Source organism: Colius striatus, chromosome 7, assembly GCF_028858725.1.
Source record: "Colius striatus isolate bColStr4 chromosome 7, bColStr4.1.hap1, whole genome shotgun sequence".
Classification (NCBI taxonomy): domain Eukaryota; kingdom Metazoa; phylum Chordata; class Aves; order Coliiformes; family Coliidae; genus Colius; species Colius striatus.
In genome coordinates this window covers 9,853,580-9,875,714 of record NC_084765.1, presented here as the reverse complement: position 1 = coordinate 9,875,714, position 22,135 = coordinate 9,853,580, and the positions used below count along the sequence as shown (strand labels likewise).

At 39.3% G+C, this 22,135-nt stretch overlaps 1 protein-coding gene across 5 annotated transcripts in view; it reads left to right on the top strand.

The window, feature by feature from the left end:
* The window catches only part of MICAL2 (microtubule associated monooxygenase, calponin and LIM domain containing 2), a 129,193-nt gene that overhangs the window by 5,482 nt on the left and 101,576 nt on the right, over positions 1–22,135 (top strand). For all 5 annotated transcript variants that reach the window (XM_061999489.1, XM_061999486.1, XM_061999487.1 and 2 more), the window contains exon 2: positions 18,042–18,399. In XM_061999489.1, coding sequence (XP_061855473.1) covers positions 18,136–18,399 — 264 coding nt within the window. In that variant the 5' untranslated portion in view covers positions 18,042–18,135. The remainder of the gene's footprint in view (positions 1–18,041; positions 18,400–22,135) is intronic.

Sequence of the window (22,135 nt, the reverse complement as noted above, 5' to 3'; positions counted from 1 at the left end):
GAGGGAAATTCATAATGCAATGCAGTGTTCTCTGGTGACATCCTTTCCAGCTGAAAAAACCCTCTGGTTAAACATTAGCCTTAATGAACTTTACAAAGTACTGAGTAGTTTTTGGTTTCTCCTTACTTGTGAGATCAACTTCCTTTTGTACAGAATCATCCATTGTATATTCTTGTTATCAGGCTATTTATTATGGATTTTCTTGATGCTATGTCACCTTGTGCTGAGCTGGGGAATAATTTTAAGTAGAAACCTGAGCTGATTAGGAGAAAATTCAAGGCTTGTGTTGGTTTCATGGTAGTAAATGGGTAGTCAGTTCTGATTTTTATTTGTTTATTAAAATTCCTGTTATCATTTCACTGCAGCTGTTGATGCAGCACAGTATATACTTGCACACTTGAATTGCCATTGCTTTTCTCCTTGTAAATGTTGTAAAGGAGTGAAGATCCTGAGAACTTATTTCTCCAGGTCTCATTTCTATCCTAGCTGGACTGAAGGAATTGTTTGGGTTTGGATAATTTGTATCAATAAGTTCTCTTGCAGATCAAATCTGCAAGCCCTCTGCTCAGGATTTGATTTTCCCCTTTCACCAAGTGCTACAAATTCCTATGATTGCCACCTATGCAGCCAATGGTTTCTGTCAGTTGAGAAAATTGTTTAAGTGATTGCATGGCTGGAGGGACAGAAGAATATTGAAGTGTGGAGCCATTTTCCAGGTTTGAGTTCAGCTTCATAATATAAATGCAGAACGTAGGTTCTTCCTGTTTCTATCTACAGATTTTTAAAAGTTACAGCTGATACTCCTCTGTGTAGTATTTGTACTCAGAATGTTAAGGTGGTTGAGTGAAGATCAGAAATGTGCACGTGCTTAAGGCTTGCAAACAGGCTCCGTAAATATAAACTCTTGGTGCACACTCAAAACTGAATTCGGTGGATGTAACCAAATACCTCTAGCTGTAATTACTCTCTGCAATACTGCCTTTGCACCAAGTCAACATTAGGTGTCCTAACAAATGCATTAGGATGAGTAAAGCTTGTCTAAATACATCCCAACAGTGAACCTGTTAAGACAAAAGAAGTCACGATTCTGTTGTCTGATGGGGGTTGTATGTGAGAGGGAAGAAAGATTAGGGTGGTTGACTTTATTTCCTGGAAATGAATAGCATACATTTTTTTCAGTGCATAAAACGGATATTACTCAGTTTGTGACCTGCTTCCTAGTAAAAGTGTCTTGAAGCAGGGATTGGTTTAAATCTGTTGCCTGCATTCCTGACGTACAGTATTGTGTGATGCTATCTTGTCGCAGAGGCATGCAATGTGCCATGATGTATAAATAACCCTGTGTGTCAAAGGGAATTCGAGACAATGTGCCAAATATTTAATGAAGCACTGAATCTTGTCCTGGGTACCTGGTATATATTTGGGATAGGTATCTGAGCTGAAACTGCAGCAGAGAAGTGATAAGTAATATAATACTGCTCAGCACATAGTGCAGGGTTATTCTGTATGGTACAGTAAGACACAACCAGCACTCCAGGTCAACCACATCTTATTTGTAACTTTGATGCTTGGATAAGTGGACAGGAAAGTAAGTTAATGTGCACTAGGCCAAACTGCTTTGTGCCTGCTGGAGGGAACCTGTGCGGCGTAATTTTAATCCATAATTCACATCTCAATTTTCAGATTAAATATAGAATAGCATACAGAGGGGAAGGACTTTATTCCTTTGAAAGCACCACTTCTCCCCTGGAGGTGGACTCAGCAGGGCACTTACCTCGGGCAGTTCAGCACATTTTGTGCTTCAACAGGTATACTGGGGCTGATGGCAGCCCTTTGAGAGGTGGTTTTGGGAGATGGGAAGCAGTAGGTGCTGGCAGGGGAAGAAAGAGCTGGGTTGTGCACCAGGGACCTGGATTGGGTGGTAGAGGTGATGTTGGCCCCTTATTTACAGGAGAGGGCTTCTGTCTGGGTTTTCTTCTGGTCTTGCAGTGATACTTCACAGCAGGGATTTTTCTCTGGGTATTTGTGGGGAACGAGATCCACAAGTTCTTTACCTTACACTTGCTTATGCAAAAATGCAAAGGACAGGGTTATTTTCTTTCTCCCATATTTTGTTTTATTGAGGAAGGATTTGTGATTGCCTTCAAAGTGCATGCACATAGAGGGCTTCAGACATGTATCTACTGCTATTTCGTGACAAATGCAGAAGCTTGTTAATAGCTGAAGATCTTCTTTATGCATGTGTTTAAATATATACCAGCAAACCTGTATATAGCTACTTTTTTAGCTACTACCTGCCCTAATGAATGATTAATGTTATTAGTAACTTGAGTGTAGAAGCATCTTCATGCTCGGCTATGGAGTGAAAATATTTGTGTCTCATTGATTCTATGTTTATCATGTGTTAATAGAGAACAAAAGGATTTCTTGTCTTTCAAAACAAACAAGGTGAGATATTTTTGTATGTGGTTCACAATGCTTTCCCCTTACAGAGGTAAGTCCAAGGTTCAACCTGACATTCAGTAAAATACACAAATAACACTGTTTGATGGAGTTTCTTGTCTCAGGTTTTTCTAATGGGGCATTTGTATGCATCCTTCAGATGGTCAGGTAAAACAGGTAGTTCTACAAAGCAGCATCAATATGAAAATCTTTTGCCCATTGAGATAAAGCTCTGTGGGTTCTTTGACAAATGAAACATTCAACAGGACATAACTGACCCAGAACTTAATAGAATATATGTTAGTAGGGTGATCTAGCTCATCTGAAATCTCAAGCCAACGTAACTACAAACACTGGCTTCTGGAAAATAGCTGTGTAATTATTTAAGTGTCTCTTTTAGTTCAACAATTTCTAAGATAAACAAAGCAAAGATATACATATATCTATATCATAGCAGTTCTGCATTTGCATACAAGTATTAATTTGGAAGTAAATGTCGGTGCAGGTCTAGCACAGGTTTTTTACTTTACAAGTTCTAGTGCACAAAGAGTCTATGAAGCACTACTCTTCAGTTTTAGACACTCTACTGAAGTAACATACAAGCAGAGAATGGCAAGACTTTCCTGTCTGTCTGCTTAATTGGCTGTCGTGCAGCCAAAATACCAGCCCTGGTGCAAAGCTTATTGAAAATGTGTGTGAGAGAATCACTGGTACTTCTACAAGGCAGGAAGCAAACCTATTTCAGTACTTTGGAAAGTCAGACAGATGTCATTACTTTTATTTTTAATGGCTGTTTCTGTAAAGAGAAAAATAAATTTTTGTTAGAAGCAGTTCATGTTTTCAATACAAATTTTCTACTTTCCTTGTGAATTTTGTCTGTTGTCTAATATTTTGCTGGGATATTAAGTCAGATGCAGGGCAGAAGTTAATGAGGGGGGAGTTGATTTGGTTTCCTTTTTTTTTGAGGAAATGAAGCCAAACAGCGAATTTTTTTCCCTTTTGGCTGATGGTTCAGTTGCAATTTTAATGATTATTTTGCTGTCTTAGGGGAAGATACCCAGAAGAGAGAGAGCTTTTCTCTTTTCTACCAGGTCTGGGGGATTAAAAATGAAAACTAACTGATTGTCCTGCACCTAGTCGTTAGAAACTAGTTTTGACAACATAAGTATTACCCCTCACAATTAGAATTAAGCAAAAAAGGCAACACTTGCCTTAATTATTCATTCACCTTATAGGCCTGTGTTCACATGAATAGTCTTTGTCAAGTATATTTCCAGTCACCTTTCTGGTTTTAGATGTAGGCTTCTAATTTTTAATATTTCTTACCTGATGCATTTTAATCTTAAATAGAATATTAACAGTCACTGTCCTGTGCATTTAGTTGTTTCATACCCTGTGTTATGTTATTTTTTTCTCTTGTTAAGGCTTTTTAAACTTAATTTGCAACATTCTGTCTTTTCCTGTATTTTACAGATTAGTGAGAGAGGGGAGATAAAAAAAGAAATTACCTTAATTTTCAAATTGGTGTTGGGTATTGGCATACCCGAATACATGCTTAATCATGTGCTGTGATGCTGATGAGTTTCGCTTGGCACACCCCAGCAGATGCAGTCCCTCCCTCCCCTGTTTTCAGCAGAGCCATCTTCTCTGGTGCAATTGTAGGTGACTGTTTTACAGCAGTGACACATTGTAATGATAACTTTACCAATGCTAAAGGAAGGTAGAAACAGTTGAACTTTTTGCTTCTGTAACATATTTAAAAGCTTCACTCAAGATGCTGTGACTTGAAGGTTTTGGTCAGTGTCACTTGCAAAACTGTCTTGACCTGCTGTAAGAAAGTGTCCAAGTGGCAGTGAGACTCAGGCCAAAGGTTCTTTCTTCCACCAAAACAGTATTTTAGTTATTGTCTTCTTTTTGCATTTACTTGGGTTTTTCTCTCCTTTAAGCCTATGTTCTGCATTATGTTCTATTCCTTTTGATTTAAATTCCACCAGTAAAATTTCCAGCTTTAAGGTGTGAGATGTTTTGGTGTGCAACCTCACAGGGATCAGAAAAATAGGATATAGGCATGGAGGTAGGGAAATCCATTTGAGAACTCGTGGTAGTCATGTTGGTAACTGTTGCTAATAATCTGGGTTTCCTGTTTGGGAAATACAAGCATGTTGGATTTATTTTACTACATAACACATGAAGTGTCCATGCCTGTAAGGTTACAGCAGCCTGTCAGAGCCTGGGCAGACTCTTCACTCTGTGATGAGCACCAGGCACTGGGCTCAGTGTGAGAGCACTGGGCACTTCCTCTGCCTGCCCAGGCTTCCTGTAGATTCACAGAAGTGGAGCCAAATCAGCAGTGGCTGTACTGAATGTCCCTGTGCCTGTCAGATGCATGCCTTGAGCAGATTTACTAATCTGACCTTTTAACCCACTGATGATTAATATACCTCTGCCAGGGCACCGTGAGACAGGGTTGCTCTGGAGTGACCCTGTGGTAAAGGTCTGCCATGAGGTAAAAGGTAAAATATAAGTGCAGCTGCCCCAACTGCAAGAAGGTGGACTGTAAGGGGCCTGTACAAACTTGTCAGCTTCTTCTTTTGGAAGGGGATGGATGTTTTCTGTCTGGTGTTGCATTGACCCATTTAGGATATAGTCTGACCTGAAAACACCGAGGTCAACTGATCACACACTGCCATCCACTGCCTGCCAAGATGCCTTGGGGAAGTATACTCTGCAAAAGTTGATTTGTGGTTAGTTGATACACTGGATATTGGGAATCCAGTGAAGTGCTGCCTTCTGCACTTTTTTTCTAGCAATCTCCCTTAGACCCATTTTGTATATTCAAAGTGATGTTTCATGTGCACACCTTACGGGCAGCAACAGGAGAGACTGTAGTGGCCACTCACATAATTCAATATCTGTAATTTACGTCTCTATTTTTTTTTCCTCTCCTCCTTTTATGCAAACACATGGCATCTTTTGTTGCAGTGGGATAAAAAAGATTAATAATTGAAGAATCCAATCATGTCAGTCATAGAAAGCTAGGAATAAACTGTTCTGAAAGTTGTTGACATGTAACATTAGGACATCTGTCAAGCAAATACTTCATTACTAAGGCTTTTGGATTCTTCTTTGTGTGCTGGTGCTGCTGCCCCAGAGACAGCGCTGGTGGCATTTGCTGGCAGGACTGGTGGTCAGCAATGGGCAGAGGTGGAAGAGCCCTAGCTGTGTGTGGTGGGGCAAGGAAGACCTTGGATCGTGGAACATAGATAAACCCTTGTACAAAATACAACAAAAGAGTTTCTCATGAAAGGCTTCACATCATTAGTTGTAGCAGGAGCCCTGGTTACAGCCAAATCACTGGAATATATCCTTGGATGTGCTTGTGTGTGGTTTTAAATGCGTCAGTTTAAGGTAGCAGGTAAATCTGTCTAGAAAAGGAGCTCATTTTCCCTAGATGCAGATGGTGGTATGTCTGATGGACCTCGTCTGAAAGAAACTCCCTGAAGTTGATGGCGTCAATGAAGAAGTCATACTCCGTCTAACTTTGAGACAAACATGAGTTCTGACAGCCTTCTTATCCTGCCTACTTGCACTACATACCAGAGGCACCACCAAAGAAGTGCTGATGCTCAAAGCCTTTGCTATGAAAATCTGTGCTGCACACAGAAGGAGGTTCTGAAGTACTTGAACATATTTCACAGTGATCTGTGCTTGACAGGCATGAGGGTGATCTAAAAACTTTCATGTTGTGCCTTAAAGAAATGAACTGATTCTATGACTGTTGCAGTAATTTCCCTTCTTTTCATATGAATTTCTGATTTAGAAATACATTATGAAAAATACCTTGAGTGGCATATGAGCTTTTTCCATGCTGCTGTGCCTTTCCCCCTCTTTTTTCCTTTGACTACTGGCTGTAGTGTGACTTGCCTGCAAATGAAACACTGTTCCTTGAAAGTCTTGCTTCCAGAGCTGATATAAATACACTTTAAACTTGTTCCATACTTCTTTCTTTATGAATTATTTTCAGTGAAGTGCTAAGTTTGTATGTTGACTCTACTTTTTTGGAGGAGGGGGGAGGAATATGCCAGCTGCCCAGAATTTAGGGTGTATGCGCCTTTTTTTTTCTTCTCTCCACACAATAAATGTACAATACCTGAAACTCAATTGAGATTACATGCCTGTGGGTGCAGCATGCACTGAAGAACCTGTTTTGAACTTCAGTTCAAAATTGAAATGGGAAATACTGCAATTTTACATGTATCACACTTTAGCTTTTACTTCAGAAAATATCATTGTTTTTCTTTATGCACTATATCGCTTACTTATCTTTGATAATCCAAGTAGCAGTTCCAAGCAACTGTTTGGGAGCAGAAAAAACATATTAATTAAAAAGTAATATTAATTAAACTACAACAACCTAACAATCCCAGCTGGAAGGAAAAGCTCAGGAGCAAAACTGTCCATCAATATCTCTGAAGATTTTTTTCTTTTCTCTCCCCCTACCCTAATGCTTTACAAGGCTGAAAGGTACTATATGATCTTCAGGGATATTTGTACTAGTTTAGGTTTTCTTTGCATCAGAATAGTGAATGGTGTTGCTTGAGGTGCCCTTCAGTTGCTCATCCCAAACCAGCATCTATCATTGTGCTGTGATGGAGACAATGGAACACAGATCCATGCTCCCTTCTCTGCACCTGTCCATCACCAGCCACTTCTGTGCTGATTCCCAGGACAAAAGTCAGACTCTGGATAGCAGTGGCAGAGCAAGATACCAAATGCAGATTGCTACAGTCTGAAATGAAATAGCTAAGAAAGTGCAGCACAAATAAAGGCTGCTAGTTCTGAACTGTTTTTGTCAGTTTATGAACACAGTGTAGTGAGCTCTGATGATGTCCTGCTTTTGAAAGATGCTGCAACAAAGCTGACCTGGTTTTGTGTGTATAGCTCTTGGGGCACTGGTTGCATTGGTATTTAATCACAGTGATAAGACAGCCACTGTATGAGGGCATTTGCTGACTCTTTATTCCCGGTAAACTAAAGCTTGGAGTGTAGATAAAGATCTGGTTGCACATTTCAATGAAATAAAAGCAATATTATTTACTTGTATGCAGAAGAGAGAGAGAAATCTTTGCTAATGTAAAACTAGAGAGAAATCCAAGCCAATGTAAGGTGTCAGGCTCAATAACCAAGCTTCTTTTTAAAATCATATTTCTAAAGTGGAGAACTTAACAATATTTCCTTTGTGAATAGCTTACATCCAGAAATTTTGCATTCTGTCCTTTTTCTAATGGTCAGTTCTCCATTTTCCTTCTTGTTCCCTATAAGTTGGGTGATATTAAAATTGTTTGAACTATATATGAGGGAACTGTAAAATGAAATACATCTTCATGTCTTCAGTTGGTCTGCTTTATGTAAGCACATTGGATGACTAGAATTTGATGTTTCTTCCAATAAGAAGATGAGTTAAAACTTTCAGTGTTCTGAGTATGCGACCTGATCTAGGTGAACCTGCTTCTGCAGGGGAGTTGGACTAGATAATCTCTAAATGTCCCTTCCAACCCCTACCATTCTATGACTGTTCCTGTTCCCAAGTTCCTGCTTCTCACAGAGCAGGCACAGTGAGGGGCACAGTATTCAGGGGTCAGATTGAGTGGTCTCAACCTTGGGAACCACACAGGGTTCACCTTTGGTAGCCCATGCAACTGTGGCCAGGGCACAGCCACCTCATACCCTCCCTAGTATGGCCCTGGCGGGTGCCAGCAGCACTCAGGCACGACCAGTGGGCATCCAGCTGGCTAGCAAGACTGGGCTGGGCTGAAGCAAAACCAAATTAAGCTGCAATGTTTCTGTGGACCACTTTCCTTCCTAAAGTTGTTTTCTGTGACAAAATCAGCTCTAATCAGCACCTTGTGTACCAGCCACTCTGCAAACCCAGAACCAGTTAATCCTTTCTCTCTGAAATTACAGACTATTTGTGAGTTGGGGCACTAAAACAGCTTTAGTTCTGTCTCTCTGTAGCTGTAAGAAGGGGAAGAAATGTGATGCCCTTAATCTATTCTTGTGCTGCAAGGAGTGTGTTCAAGTAAATAACATACAATCACCACACAAAATCATTTCAGGATCCCCAAACTGCTGTAGGTGTTACATGTAACCTCATGTTAATACATGGGAATGAAATGGTATAACAGTGTCTTAAAACTCTCAATGTTTTTACACTTAGACATGCTCAACTCCTTCAAAGTACAGTTAACGTTGACTTTCAGATGTGTATGTGATGATGTTGGATGTAGCTTCCTAAAGGTGCATTCTTTCATTAAGAAATGTTGAGACTTCTATACAGTAAAGAGAACGTTAGAACTAAATAAAAGTGAGAAAAGAAACTTTTTAGAAAAAATTGGCATTGTTCATTGCCTTGACACTTTAGAAGTGCCTGTGCTCCTACAGTGTGCTCACTTAGATGCAGTGAAGTGCAGATATTTGAAGAAGGAATGAGTAGTAAGTAATAAAGAAAGAATGAGAAGAGCCTGATGATAACAACTCTAGTTAAGTGTAAGTCATTCTGCTTGGTAGGTGATTGGAAGCAAGTGGCCACTGTTGCATAAAGACTTCAATATGAGGAGGTGAATCCACATCTCAACTTCAATATTGTTGACAGGACTAATACAGAGGCTTCTGGAAACAGGCTGTGTGGTGAACAACTGCTATTAAGAGGTGCTTCTTTGTTGTTTCATATTTTTTAGTAAACTTGTGTGTACTGGAGAAGATGAATCATAATTTAATTCTGATTATATCTCATCTTCCTTATGAAAACAGTGATGCATTTGCCATCTCTTCTATTATGGGTTAGTGATGTGTTCTGCCCTCAGAGGTTTTTTGGTTTTTTTTTGAAGAGACATCATCCTCACATTCCCACTGATGGATTGTTTTGGGTTTTTACCTGATGAATTTCCCAACAAAATGTTTCAAGATGTATTTTGTTGTCTGAGAAACTTTTTCTGCAGCAGAAATGGATGACGTTTTTGTAACTCTCTTGGATTTTTTGGGGTTTTTTTATACTTTGTTTTTCTTCATTTTTTTGGGAACACAAGGCTGAGAGAGGGTAGAAATTGTCCTGCACATTTTCTTCCAAAAATACTGCTTCTATTTTCAGAAGTGATGTCTTCTCTAGTCTCTTCTAGTAACTGTGGGTCCAGTTTATAAGGACAAAAACCCACCACAAAACAACAACAACAAAAACCCCAACAAAATCCCAAGAAAACAGACATAAAGCAATGCCAGTAGCTTGCATTCTTATTTGTCTTCTCATGCAAATGTTTCCTGGACCAGAATTTGGCGTTTAATTTAAATTTTCTGGCTTTCCACCACCCTCTGGCTGACTTATCTGGGTGTGGCTTCACTGTCGTTCAGTAACTGGTTTTTGGTGGTGAATTGACATTACTGTAACCAAGGAACCTATCATTCACATCTCAAAACTACTTTTGGGTGTTTTTTTTAAAAATTCTTTCTCTTTTTCTTCAATGTATTTGTGGTTCATATGGATTTCAATGTGACTGATAACATTAATACCCCAGTAAGCTGCAGGAAATATTGTGCACTAGCTTGCATTAAAAAAATTACAGCAATGGAATGTGTTGATTCTTAAGAGCATGTGTGTATGCAGATGAAATATTGCCCAGAATGTTTTATTTCTTTGATGATTGGCAATGCGGTACTGTCTGTGTTTTCAGTGGATTAATCCCGGTTACTGATCTGGAAGTCTGATGTCTACAGCTGAGGGCAGCTCTGCCAAATGAATTATTACAGCCTGGAGCCCTCGGGGTCTTACAGCCCTTGTACTGTTTATTCCTACCACTCAGCTCTTGGGTAACTACTGCAGCCCCAATAACACGAGTGAAACACACTGGAGAGAAGACACATAACCAGATATCCACACTTGGAAAGACAATCTGAAGCAAACTCTGGAGAGCTTTTGGCATATGTTCTGTGGAAGCTAACATTCGTGCTGTTCTTTTTCTTTCCCCAAGACGTATCCTGAGCAGTTTGCTTCAGCACGGGTATAATTTAATATTTTTGCTTTAAAAGACTCAAACAAACATTAATTTCCTTTCTCACAGAAGTCCTGAGGTCTTATTTTGGTTTGCCCTGTTCTTTGGTCCCTAACAGAAAGTGTCTTGCGGTGCTCTCCAGGTGATGTCTTTCAGCAGTTCTCTGTTTGAGTAGCAGCACAGCTGGTCACCTTTCTCTGCTCTGTAGCCCCTCTGGGTCAAGAGTGGCCACAATGAAGGGACAGGATGGATCTGGTCATAGAATGACTCCTAGTTGGAGAGAGCAAGAAGGCACCAAGACTGGTGAAACTCTTTGTCCCGTGCTCCCTGCTAGAAGCCACCTAGAAATGTAATGGCCTCCTTGGGCACTGCCAGAGGCCTTGGTAGTCTCATGGTGCTATGTCAGTTCATAACTTGTCTCACTGCCACATCCTTCTGGATTATCCCTGTTCTAAAAGTGCTACAAACCAACGTTATTTCCATGATTGCTGACTAAGACAGTCTGCTTTTTCCTGGTTCATGTATATGTTATTTTTTCATGGTGGATTTACCTCCATAATTATGTCCTCATGCATACAAAGAGAAAGCTGTACTAGAAGAACTGCTGCTGCCAAATGTGGCTTAATTTTGTTGGTATAGTTGCATCTCTACTAGGGATTTTGCTGACATAACTGTGTCAGCTAGTAAGTAAGCATTTTTCCATGCTCCTGACAGACACAGTTGTGCCATCTAAGTTTTCCCTGTGTCTCTAGGGGTGAGGAGCAGAGAGGACGACACTGGACTGTAAGAGAAGGTGGTATGTCAAAGCTCCCACTGGCAGCCAGGCAGGGGTGCTGCTGGAGCTCCCTGTCCATCAGTGGTCCTCTGTGTCTTCTGCTCCCACTCAGCGTGTGGAGTATTACTTGTTCTGTCAATTAGTCTGGCCCCATGGCCTAACATCCTGTAGAATATCTTGTTCTGAACAAAAAACAACCAGCCCACTGCCTGTGCTATGATTAACTTTTATACCTCTGCTTTTCCAGTTTGAGAGTTTCTAGTCTACTACAACAGAATTGAAAAATGTTCTTTCTTGTAACCAGTCTAAATAAGAGTCAGATTTTAATACCTTGTTTATACGTAACATTAACCTGTAATGACTGTGGCTTAATCATCTACAGTTAGCTTTGAAGATGTAGACCACATGGCAACTTGAGACCTTGTAATAGAGCTTTTAGTACCCCTATTAGAAAGAATAATTTTTAAATACCCACTGTAACCTGCATGGAATAATAATTAGGCTAGAGACATTTTTCCTCAAAACAGCTGGACTTAAAAGTTTAGAGTTAAAATTTCCAGTGATGTAGGTACACCAGCATTACCTTAAAAAGAAAAAAAAAGAAAGTTTATTTATTTTCTAACTTGCTCCTCAGTATTTCTGATGAGTAGTTTGAATACAGGTTGCATACAGATAAATGATATATTGTACCTGTACTTTGCCAAATGAGCATCCAAGGGTTTTAGTGATGCTCCCAGGGCAGGAGAGGAGTGCCTGTGCAGGTGTCAGAATGGTGAAACTTTGTGATTGTTGTCTTTCTGTTCTGTTTTCTGAAATCTGGATTGCAAGCATGGCTGGATGGCAAAGCCAATGCAGCAGCTGTGGCAGGGGCATGCATTTGAGCCTGCATCTTTGGGATAGGCAGCATCCCATGCTTAACCCATACCAATGCTGTATGTTTGCATGAATGTAGACATACACAAGCTACTGACTTTTGTGACTGATCTCATTTTACTTGTCGGTGTCTTAGTGTATTCCCACAGTAAAACTGGAAAGCTCAGACCAATAACATCAAGAAACAAGCTGGACTATTTTTAAAGCTTTTGGCTTCAAAATGTGTGGAATGTGACTTGGTCCATGTGCTACAGATAGGTCATTTCATGTTATGTTTCCTGCAAACGTATCTGAAATACTCACTGGAAAGAGTGTACTTGTGCATATGCTTCCAGCTGTATTTTATTGTGGGATGATTCCAGATGTGGCAGGTTAAATCTGCCCAGCAGCACTTGTTGGAAGGCTTGTGTTTGAAATGTCTCATATAACCTCAGCAAAACAAGCTGATAGCGTGTAGGCTAACCTTGTAAGTTCATAGGCACAGACTGTCTCAGTAGGAACTGTTTTGAATTCCATACTTGGCCTGAAAAGTTATTTTGCAGAAATTCTGTGGAAGTCAGCTTTTTATAAAACTACAGAAAAGTAATCTGACTGTTTACAAAGAGAGACTGTTGGCAAGGGTTTGTTCAGAAGCAGTTTCTGTTCATTGATGTTTCTGTAGGATGGTACAGCTTCAGAAATTTGGTTTCTGTTTGGCACCAATGGAAATGAGTTCTCTTAGGCAAATGTACCTCTGTGGTTTTTAACTACTTGTATGAGCAAAGCAAGTGAGAGCTTCAGTTGTTACCAGAATCACGTTTAATATTTTTCCTTTTATGTCAGTTCTGGGAAAACACACAAAGAAACCAAACCACCAAAAAACTGTTTCCTCCAGATAGAAATATTTGTATTTAAAATGGTCACCATGAAAACAAAGTGCCTACTATGAGTGGAAACTAAGTTGAAAAACCTAGAAGGTGCTGTAACACAGTCTGTCTTACTTGCAAATTTTACTTTATTATAGTGGTATTGAGATTTGAGAAGATTGTGACAGGAGAAAGACAACAGAAATACTGTAGTATTTACTGATGATGAGGAAAGGCCTAAGTAAATGATTGCTACAAATGCTGCAGAATCCAGTCTTTCTTTTCTGTTGATGTTTCTAACCTTAAGCAAACAATAAATGTATTGTATCCTGCATGCCAAACTGAAGTCTTAATAAAAGAATTTATTCTCGGTAAACATGACAGAATTAGGGCTGTATTGAAAATGGAAATCAGGATTAGTGGTATTGAAATACAAGGAATTTAATTATTTTCCAGTCTCCCTTAGGAACATGTTCTCAAATATTAGAAACAGAGCATTAAGGGACAAAGGAAAGTATTAAGTCCTCCAATTTTTAATTAAAATTAGGGTTATTCTCTCTCCATTGGGACAATTAAGACAAAGAAAGGTTTTTAACTTATAATTTTTGAGCATACACTTCAAAACACTGCTGACAAGCAATTCACATGGTACTGCTGTCAAAAATTTGTTTTCCCTTAACAACCTCTATATGTCAACTTGATTACTTGCTTTTTTATGCTGGAAAGCTTCACGTGCAGCTGTGAGCCAGATCCTTACATCCATTTAACTAGTGGTAATTGACAGAATTACCCTGACAGTGGAGGCATTTTTTCACTCTTCTCAAAATCATCTGCAGTAACAGAACTTGCTTCACTGACAGGAAATACCAGCCAAAACTGGAGGCGTTTGCTCTCAAATGTCTTAAGTCTGTGCATGCACCATTGCTTTCTGCTTTCTCTCTGTCCCTTTTGCATTTCTTTCCTTAAGTTATGATAAGATCTTCACTTTCTCCTTGGGTAGCCACCAGGCATGAACAGCACTTCTCAGCTTTTCTTATCTAGCATTCCTGTTTGCCTCTGACTGGAGGCAGAAAGGAGGTTGGGCTAACTTATTACAGTAGAAGGGATCATAAAAATGCAACCCTTCTTATTTCCAGTGTCCTCAGTTTGTATCTAGGAGCCCTCCAGAGACTACTGTAACACTACAGGAAGCTGCATGGAAAGCCAGACTTCTCTATGTGCTCAATGCATCATACATGGGACCTAAAATGATGGTTCTTGTTAGCTGTGAATGTGACCCCTGGATTTTTTTATTTGTGACTTAAAAGAACTGTTTTCTCAGTTATTTCCTTCTAAGGCTCTTCCTGTCTGTCCCCCAGACTTTTATTGGGCTCTATAGCAAAGTAAAGTTTATTTAAAACTTTTGTTATATATTTAGATTGTATTTCCAGAGGAAGCTCAATGAAAAGCATAGTTTGCTGTTTCAGTATCAGTACTCACCTCGATGAGACTTAGGATCTGTATTTCATTCCTAGAGTGAGCTATATGACGAAGAGAAAAGGTAAATGATAATACTCTTAAGAATTCAAATATTTCCCCACTGTTGGGTTATTTTTTCACTACAGGTGAGCAGTTTATGCATTGCTTCTTAAATCTTTGAGGCAATTAGAGAACAGGAAACTTGAATTAAGCAAATCTTAACTATTAAACTTCTTGTTCTTGTTGCACTGTTTCTAGTGAGTTATGTACAGTACTGAAGTGAAATATGGGTGAGTCCTCAGAAAAACCACATTCTTTTCCATGAGCTACATATACTTAGAGGACCATCATCCTCTCTGTCATCTGTCAACACAGTGTTCATGCCAAAAAAAAGAGGGAAAAAAAAAAGTAGTGTTTCCAACAAGCCAGAAACCCCAGTAACCAGAGTTTTCTGTCTTATCCTGCCTTTCTGGCCACAAAGTGTGGCTCTTTTGGAGGACATGACCTCTGACACAGCAAAGAGAAATGCTTTGCTGGTGAGCAAATGTCTCTGCCGAGATGCCACTCCACAGATGTTCAGCGTGGACAAAAGATGGAAGTTCATGAGTAGATGATTTTTGTACCCAGAAAGAACAGCCTCAGTCCTGGTTATGTTGGAAGAGGGAGGTTTTAAAGCTAGGGAAAGTGTCCTTACTTTACTTCCCAGCTGCTTTCTTGCCCATTGGAAAGGCAGAGGAAGCTCAGGCCTGCTGCACACGTTTGTGTGTGCGCCACATATACTTTCACTGGTTTGTGTTTGTTTCCTCCCCTTCTCTTTACCTGCAGTGGTTCCTGATGACAATTTCTTTTGTCTTCTCCTCACCATTATCAGCCCTGGCGCATGCTGCTTTTCATCTGTGGTTGCTTCAGATATGCTCTGCTATTGTAGCTATTATCTTTTCCCAGTTCCTTGCTGGATGGAAGCAGCTGAGGCTATAAAAATCTCCTCTCTTTGAGCAGAAAAGATGTTGAATTAAAGAATTTGTGAAGGTCCCTTCCAACCCTTGAGAGTCTGTGATTCTGTGGTCAGTTACCTAGAGTTAACTTTTAAATATATTTGTGTTATATGAACATAACAGTCTTGTGGTGAGCTAATAAAACCCATGGAAAGGAAGAATTGTTTTATAGCTGTTAAGTCATTCAAAGTCTTTGGTAGCATCGAGGCAGTAGTGATGTGAGTTTATAGTGATTAAGAGAACCTAATCTGACTGCCACTCCCTTAGCTGAAATGTACAAAGTGGAATGTTTCACTGACACTTCCCCACTCCCCAAGGAGCTATTCATAATTCGTTTGAGAGAAAATCAAAACACTTTGGCATTTCTAGTATTAAAAAAAAAAAATCTCAGGCAGGTATGGAGGATGGATAAAGCAAGTGTTATCCTTGATTTTAATTCTTTTTTTCAATGGGTCTCAGATCCTGGAGTGCCTATATGTCAAGCTATTTAAGCTGCATTGTGGCATCTTGCACCGTGCAGTTACTCTCTTTACTTGCCTTGTGTTGCCTTCTACTTGTAACAGCACTTGCACTTAAAGCTTAAGCTCAGTCATGCATCAGCATCTCATGGCAGTCCCTTCCTGTTCCCCTAGAAACTTCTGGATCTATAGACTGGTTTTGGATTGACTGAAAAACCACTTGTAGCTCTGTGTTCCCAAAGCTGGGGCTTGTGAGGGAAATATTGGGCCCCCCTCACTCCAGGACTGGATTAGCAAAGGTGGCTGGGCTCCCTCCTGCCTGCATGAAATTGTTGGAAGGGTTTCCTCGTTAATCACTGAGGAGTTGAACCTCAAAAGGTCCTGGATGTCCTGAACTCCTTTTGAGTCAATGAGAGTTCATGGCATTCAGTTTTGTTGAAAAATTAGACCTTCTAGAAGTCAGGGCATACAAAATGTTTCTGCTTTTACCTCACAAAGACACAGAGCTCTTCAGAAAAGGGCATGGAGCGTACTATAAATGAAGTATTCAGAGGGGAAAACAAAAATTTCCTGACTTATTCTTGGCACCAAATATTTAATCATGACATTTGGGCTAAGAAAATGTACGAACCCACATTGCCAATTTATTTTACCCACAAACCAACAACAGACTGATGATATGCATACAAAGGTTATTTATTTTGAGTGCAGCCAGGGAATGTGAGTATTCCCAATGCTTCCTTAAATCTCCCAATGGGATGTCTTTAATAAGTTGCGTAATATTTTTCTGTATTAGAGGATTGTAAGATAGACATGGTAGGTCTCTTCTTAATACCCTGGTTATGTTTTCTCTTTTCTGCTTTGAAGGAAATGCAAGCAGAGAAATAATAGTTTGTGAACAGTGTTAAATTAAAAGCAGTAACTTCAAAGGCCTTTCTAACAATTTATTCTAAAACTATCAGCCAACAGATGATGTTCCAAGCAAAATAACTAATTATGTGGGAGGTTAGGCAACCAGTAGTTTAGTTTTTTGTTTCTTGGACTGGTAAATAAAATTTTTAATAGCAAGAAAAAGAAGACATGACTGAAATCTCTGGTGTTTAGTCCAGGTACACCCTCTTCTGAGGATGAGTTTATATATAACTTGTAACAACTTTCTTGGAAAATGTGAAAGCCACTTGGATGTTTTCTGTGGACCTTGGCTGACTCTAAGACACTCCCCATTAGAGATTAAGAGGAAGGTTAAAGAAGGATAAGGGAGTGCCGCAATGAAAGCATTTTAGTTCTTTCAAACTTAGGTTAATTTAGAGTAGCATTGCTCTTGCAGAATGTTAAGGATATTTATCTGGAATATCAGGCACAGTTTGACAGTGATCATGTTACTAGGAAAAGCCAGTGGGTTTTAGTGGGCCAAACATCATTACTTTGTGTCATTAGCCCATGACAAGGTAAAACTCCAAACACATAACTTTAACATTCAACATGTGGAGACTTTTAGATAAAATTCCTTTCTATGCACTAGAGCACCAAACCGTTTCTTATTTTGGCAAGAGAGTTAGGAAAAGGAGAGCTCTCTGTGGTTACTTGTTTTCTGTTTCTTCAGTTCTAATGTAACCTGTGAGAATGTTTCTGCTTTGTGCATTTTCTTTTGGCAAATGATTGCGACAATTCTAAACTGCTCTGTCTAAGCTGTGTACTTGGCCCTAGCTTGTGCAACTGGAGACAGTTTCATCAAATAGTGCTGCAGATTTCTGAGAGTTAAGATCAAAATGTTACCTGAGATCTATTTGCCGTGACATAAACTCTGCTTGGGAAAAGCATCTGTACACTTGGTTTTACTTCATCTGTTATGTAGCACTTATCACATAATAAAAATTAAATAAATCTTCAGGTTCTCAGTGAAGTTGGTTGTTTTTGAAGCAGTAGACTTGAGTTTGTAGGGGTTTAACAACAATTTTTGTGAAGTACATGCTGTGACAGCACAAGTATGTTGTGTTTGTAACACACATCTTGGATGCCAGTACTAACTTTTTATACTTGTTTGTCCAGTCACCATATGCTGGGTTTTTATGTTCTTATTGGATATGGAGTTTGTGGGTTTCATTTTCTTAGGTAGAGCCTGCTTTAACATGACCTGTGTTTGTCTTTTCTAGGAATAATATGCTTGAAAGTACTCGGTAGTGTTGATCACCTGTACCTCAGCACGAGAGCTCCAGCTTAATAATTTTCACACACTTCTCTCAGAACATGGGGGAAAATGATGAAGAGAAATATGGTCAAGCTGGCCAGATATTTGAAAACTTTGTACAAGCATCAACATGCAAAGGTACCATTCAGGCCTTTAATATTCTCACTCGCCAACTTGAATTAGATCCTTTGGACAATAGAAACTTCTACACCAAACTGAAGTCAAGAGTGACCTCATGGAAGGCCAAAGCTTTGTGGAACAAGCTTGATAAAAGAGCAAGTCACAAAGAGTATAAACGTGGAAAATGTTGTATGAACACTAAGGTAAGTGGAGCTCGGTTTGGGATTTCACAGCTTGAATCTTTTAAACTTGTTTTTCTGCAGAAGCAAGGTTTCTACCACCACATGCAATTTGTCCATTCATGTAACTCTCCCATTAATATAATTTTTGAGACTGTAGCTGATATCAACTGATTTTGACAAATTTTTCAGGTATTTTTGTTCTGCAATTTTTGTGGAAACACACAGCATGTCAGAGTGATTCTAACAGCACCCTGCTTTACAGTCTGCTTCAATCATGACAGACAAGTTTTCTGCCCTCTTATGTCAGAGACATAAGATGTAAACTCATGAGTCAATAGACTTCATTCCTTCCAGACTCACAAGAACTACTTTGTTAAACAGGGCTTTGCTAGGTGCAAATCATAGCATATTCAGCAGGCTTCTCGGTTGCTTGGTGCATGCTGTAAGAGACCCAAATGTGTCTCAACAGCCTTTCCTAAACTGTTCCCTAGAAAATGCTGCTTGGAGGTTTGAGGATCTGTTTTTGTCATCTGGCATTGACTCTAGTTGATAACAGCAAAAGGAAATTCTGCATTATTTATGGATTTAAATACTTTAAGTGCTTTTTCCCAAGCAGAATGTGGATAATTGCTATGTGATAGTTATCTGTTTGATTGCTATGTGGAGTTGATTTGTTTGGTTGTGGAAATGACAGGAAATATCTTTTCTTCAGTAGAGCATGTGATACCATATCTTGATAGTGAGAATCACTGAGTATTGCTATAAATCTTGTTGATAAAATTGTACAAAATACTCTAGTTCAGGCATTTTTTAAATGTAACTCTCACAGAATTTTTCAAATAACTTTGTCTCAGAACACTTTTAGCTGTCACTTGGCCAATGACACAAAGAAGGGTAACTTTTAAAAAGATACTTGTCTGTATAGAGGTAGAACAGAGAGGAAGGCCACACTTGAGAGTAACTTCACACCAAACTGTGGAGGACTTTTTAATTAAAACCTATCACTGAGTGTTATTTTATGGGCTTAGTAGAGGGACAGTACTGAAAGACTGTTTCTTCACATTTGCATCATTGCATTGAAGCTTCCCAAAAGCACCAGGAAGAAGGATACCATATTACGTTTGGTACATATAGAGACCTCTGGTTTTCTTTATTCATTTTTAATAAGCTCCTATATAATTATTAAGTTTTTCTAAGATAATAAGTGTACTTACTACGGTTTTTTTTAGAAAACTGAGTGCCATTACAGCTGTTTTCACCGTTTTCCTGACAGCCTCTGTTTTTCCCCTTTCCTTTTGTTTTCCTTTTGACCTGTGCTTCCTTCCTCCCTTTTGTTCTTTTGGAAAGGCCTGGAACATGTGTCACCTGAGCATCTTTGTGAGGAAAACAGACAGGAAATGGAAGGAATGAGAAAGTGGTTGATGAGTAAAAAATTATGGGAGATATTCCACATGCACCTCACCTACATGTGCAGCCCCAGGTCCAAATTTCCATGATTAGTTTGAGGAAGTATTTGCAACACAAAAAAAGTGGTTTTAAGACCCAAGTGTGACATTGCAAGGCCAAGACATGTTCCTGCAAAGCTCTTAAGTGATTAATCTTTATATATGGTGAGAAGACTCGTGGAAATTGGTTGATATATAAAATACAACGTGCAAAGTGTAAGGTTGCCAAGCAGGAGGCTAACTAACATCTTCTGCAGTGCTGAGAGTATGGTATTGCTGATCTTTGGGAATAAAGATTGATTTTTAGTGGCATGGTGTATGTATTTGCAGAAATTCATGAACGTATCTATGATGCACATATGATCTAATTGCAAATGAATATAGAAAGTCTGTATGTGTGTATGGATTCTGTGATATACTTGTCAATGTTTGTTATGAACCTAGACCATGCCCAGACCTGCACTTCACTGTGTCATCGCTGCTTTAAGAAGAGAAACATAAATCTCCAGACTGCTGCAAATGAAAGCAGTAATGGCAGTCTGCAGGCTCTGTGGGGATATCTACCAAACATTCCTCACACGTGAATCACAGGCTACTGCAAGAGCCTATCTATGCAACAGGAATGAGAGGGGACTTGTTAGGAGAAGGCTGTGTGCTCCCCGTTCCTTGCTCCGGCAGCCCCACTGACAGATAAGCAATTCCCAGAAATGCTGACCTTCCAACCAAAATGCCATTGCAGAGAGATTAGGCTGCAATGTATATACCATGATTTTCCTTTGCTGATACTGGTGACTTGAAGATTTCAGTCTTTCCTGCCAGCTGTCATTTTTGTTATTGAAGCAGGCAAATGGGAGTTAGCAGGCTAAATCCTGACAGTGCTGCCCGGCTCTGTAGGGTTGCCTGCAGACTGCTTGAGGTAGATCACCCTGGAGTAAAAATCTTACTTGTTAAAGCAGGGTCATAAAATGAGTGGTTTTTTACAATTGCAGTTCTGTAAACAGAGCCAAGGTTGCTAGTAGACATCATTAAAAAAAAAAGAATAAAAAAAATAAAAAGACTTGAAGGCTTTCAGTGAGGTCATGGCCATGAGCCTGCATCTCACAGTTCTTCTCAGATACAGCTTTGCAGTCTATCTGGCTTCTTGCAATCTTCCCAATCTTTGGAGGAGATAAAGAAGAAATTAATCAGAATCTAAATTTTCATGGGCTTTTTGCTTCTCCTTTTTTTTTTTTTTTGGATGAGGCAGCAGATTCTCTGTTACAAAAACTCTGCTTTTTTTTTTTTTGCACAGGATTTCAGAGCTGTATGCTGTACTTGTTGATTTCTGTGCTTATAAACTCTTCAGCCACACTTAAGCTACTCATTACAATATACAGAAGTTTTATACATACAGAAAGTTCCACTCCAACCAAATAACAATAATCCCGTGTCTTAACTGCCCTGGAAGAAGATTGCCAAATATGGCTTTCCAGGTTTTTGTAATGATATGGTTTTGAAAACTGGCTGAACAATTGTCAAGAAGTTGAAACCCGCTGCTATTTCAGAGTTGCCTTACTGTGGACGTTATTTTTACCTTTTAATTCTTTGTAGAAGAAAAAAACCCCTCAAGATAAAACCAGTGTTGTACAAACACATGCACGAAATTGGGGCAGAAATGAACTTCTTTTGAAGCCATCAGAGTCCACCTTGTATGTATGCTAAATCTATATGAAACAAATACTTCCTTCCATCACAAACTTGGACTAATTCCTATTTTACTGTTCAGAATTGCTGTTTCTGAAGCTGGCATTTGCACAATTCATCAGTATTGGAGAGAAACAGAAGTTCTGACTGAAGTAAGCAAAACACTAGAAATCACACTGTGATTTTTGCAAAAGCGATTAAAAAAAAGCACAAATGAATTGCTCTGGCAAAGTTTCTCTGTCATTTTCAACTTGAACTAATCGATGTGAAGTTCTTGGACTGTTCTTGGACTCTGTAATGATTGCTTCTTCATGGAATGAAGCATAGCTAGACAATTGCAGAAGATTAAAGGTTTAACATATGTTGTTCACCATGCTAGCAATTTGAATATTTCTCTAAATTTTTGAACATGCAAAACATAATACAACGATAAACAAGAATTCATCCAGCTAGTTGCAGAGTTTATTTGTCAGCCTTTTTAAGACATGTGGATGTTCTCTAAGCATTTATTTGAACGTCTCTGTTTGGAGTAGATTCTTCACTTGCACTTGGTTTATTGACAGTTTACCTGTGTAAATGATACAAACATGTGCCTGCACATGTAAACAAGGCTCTGTGGATGTTGGAGA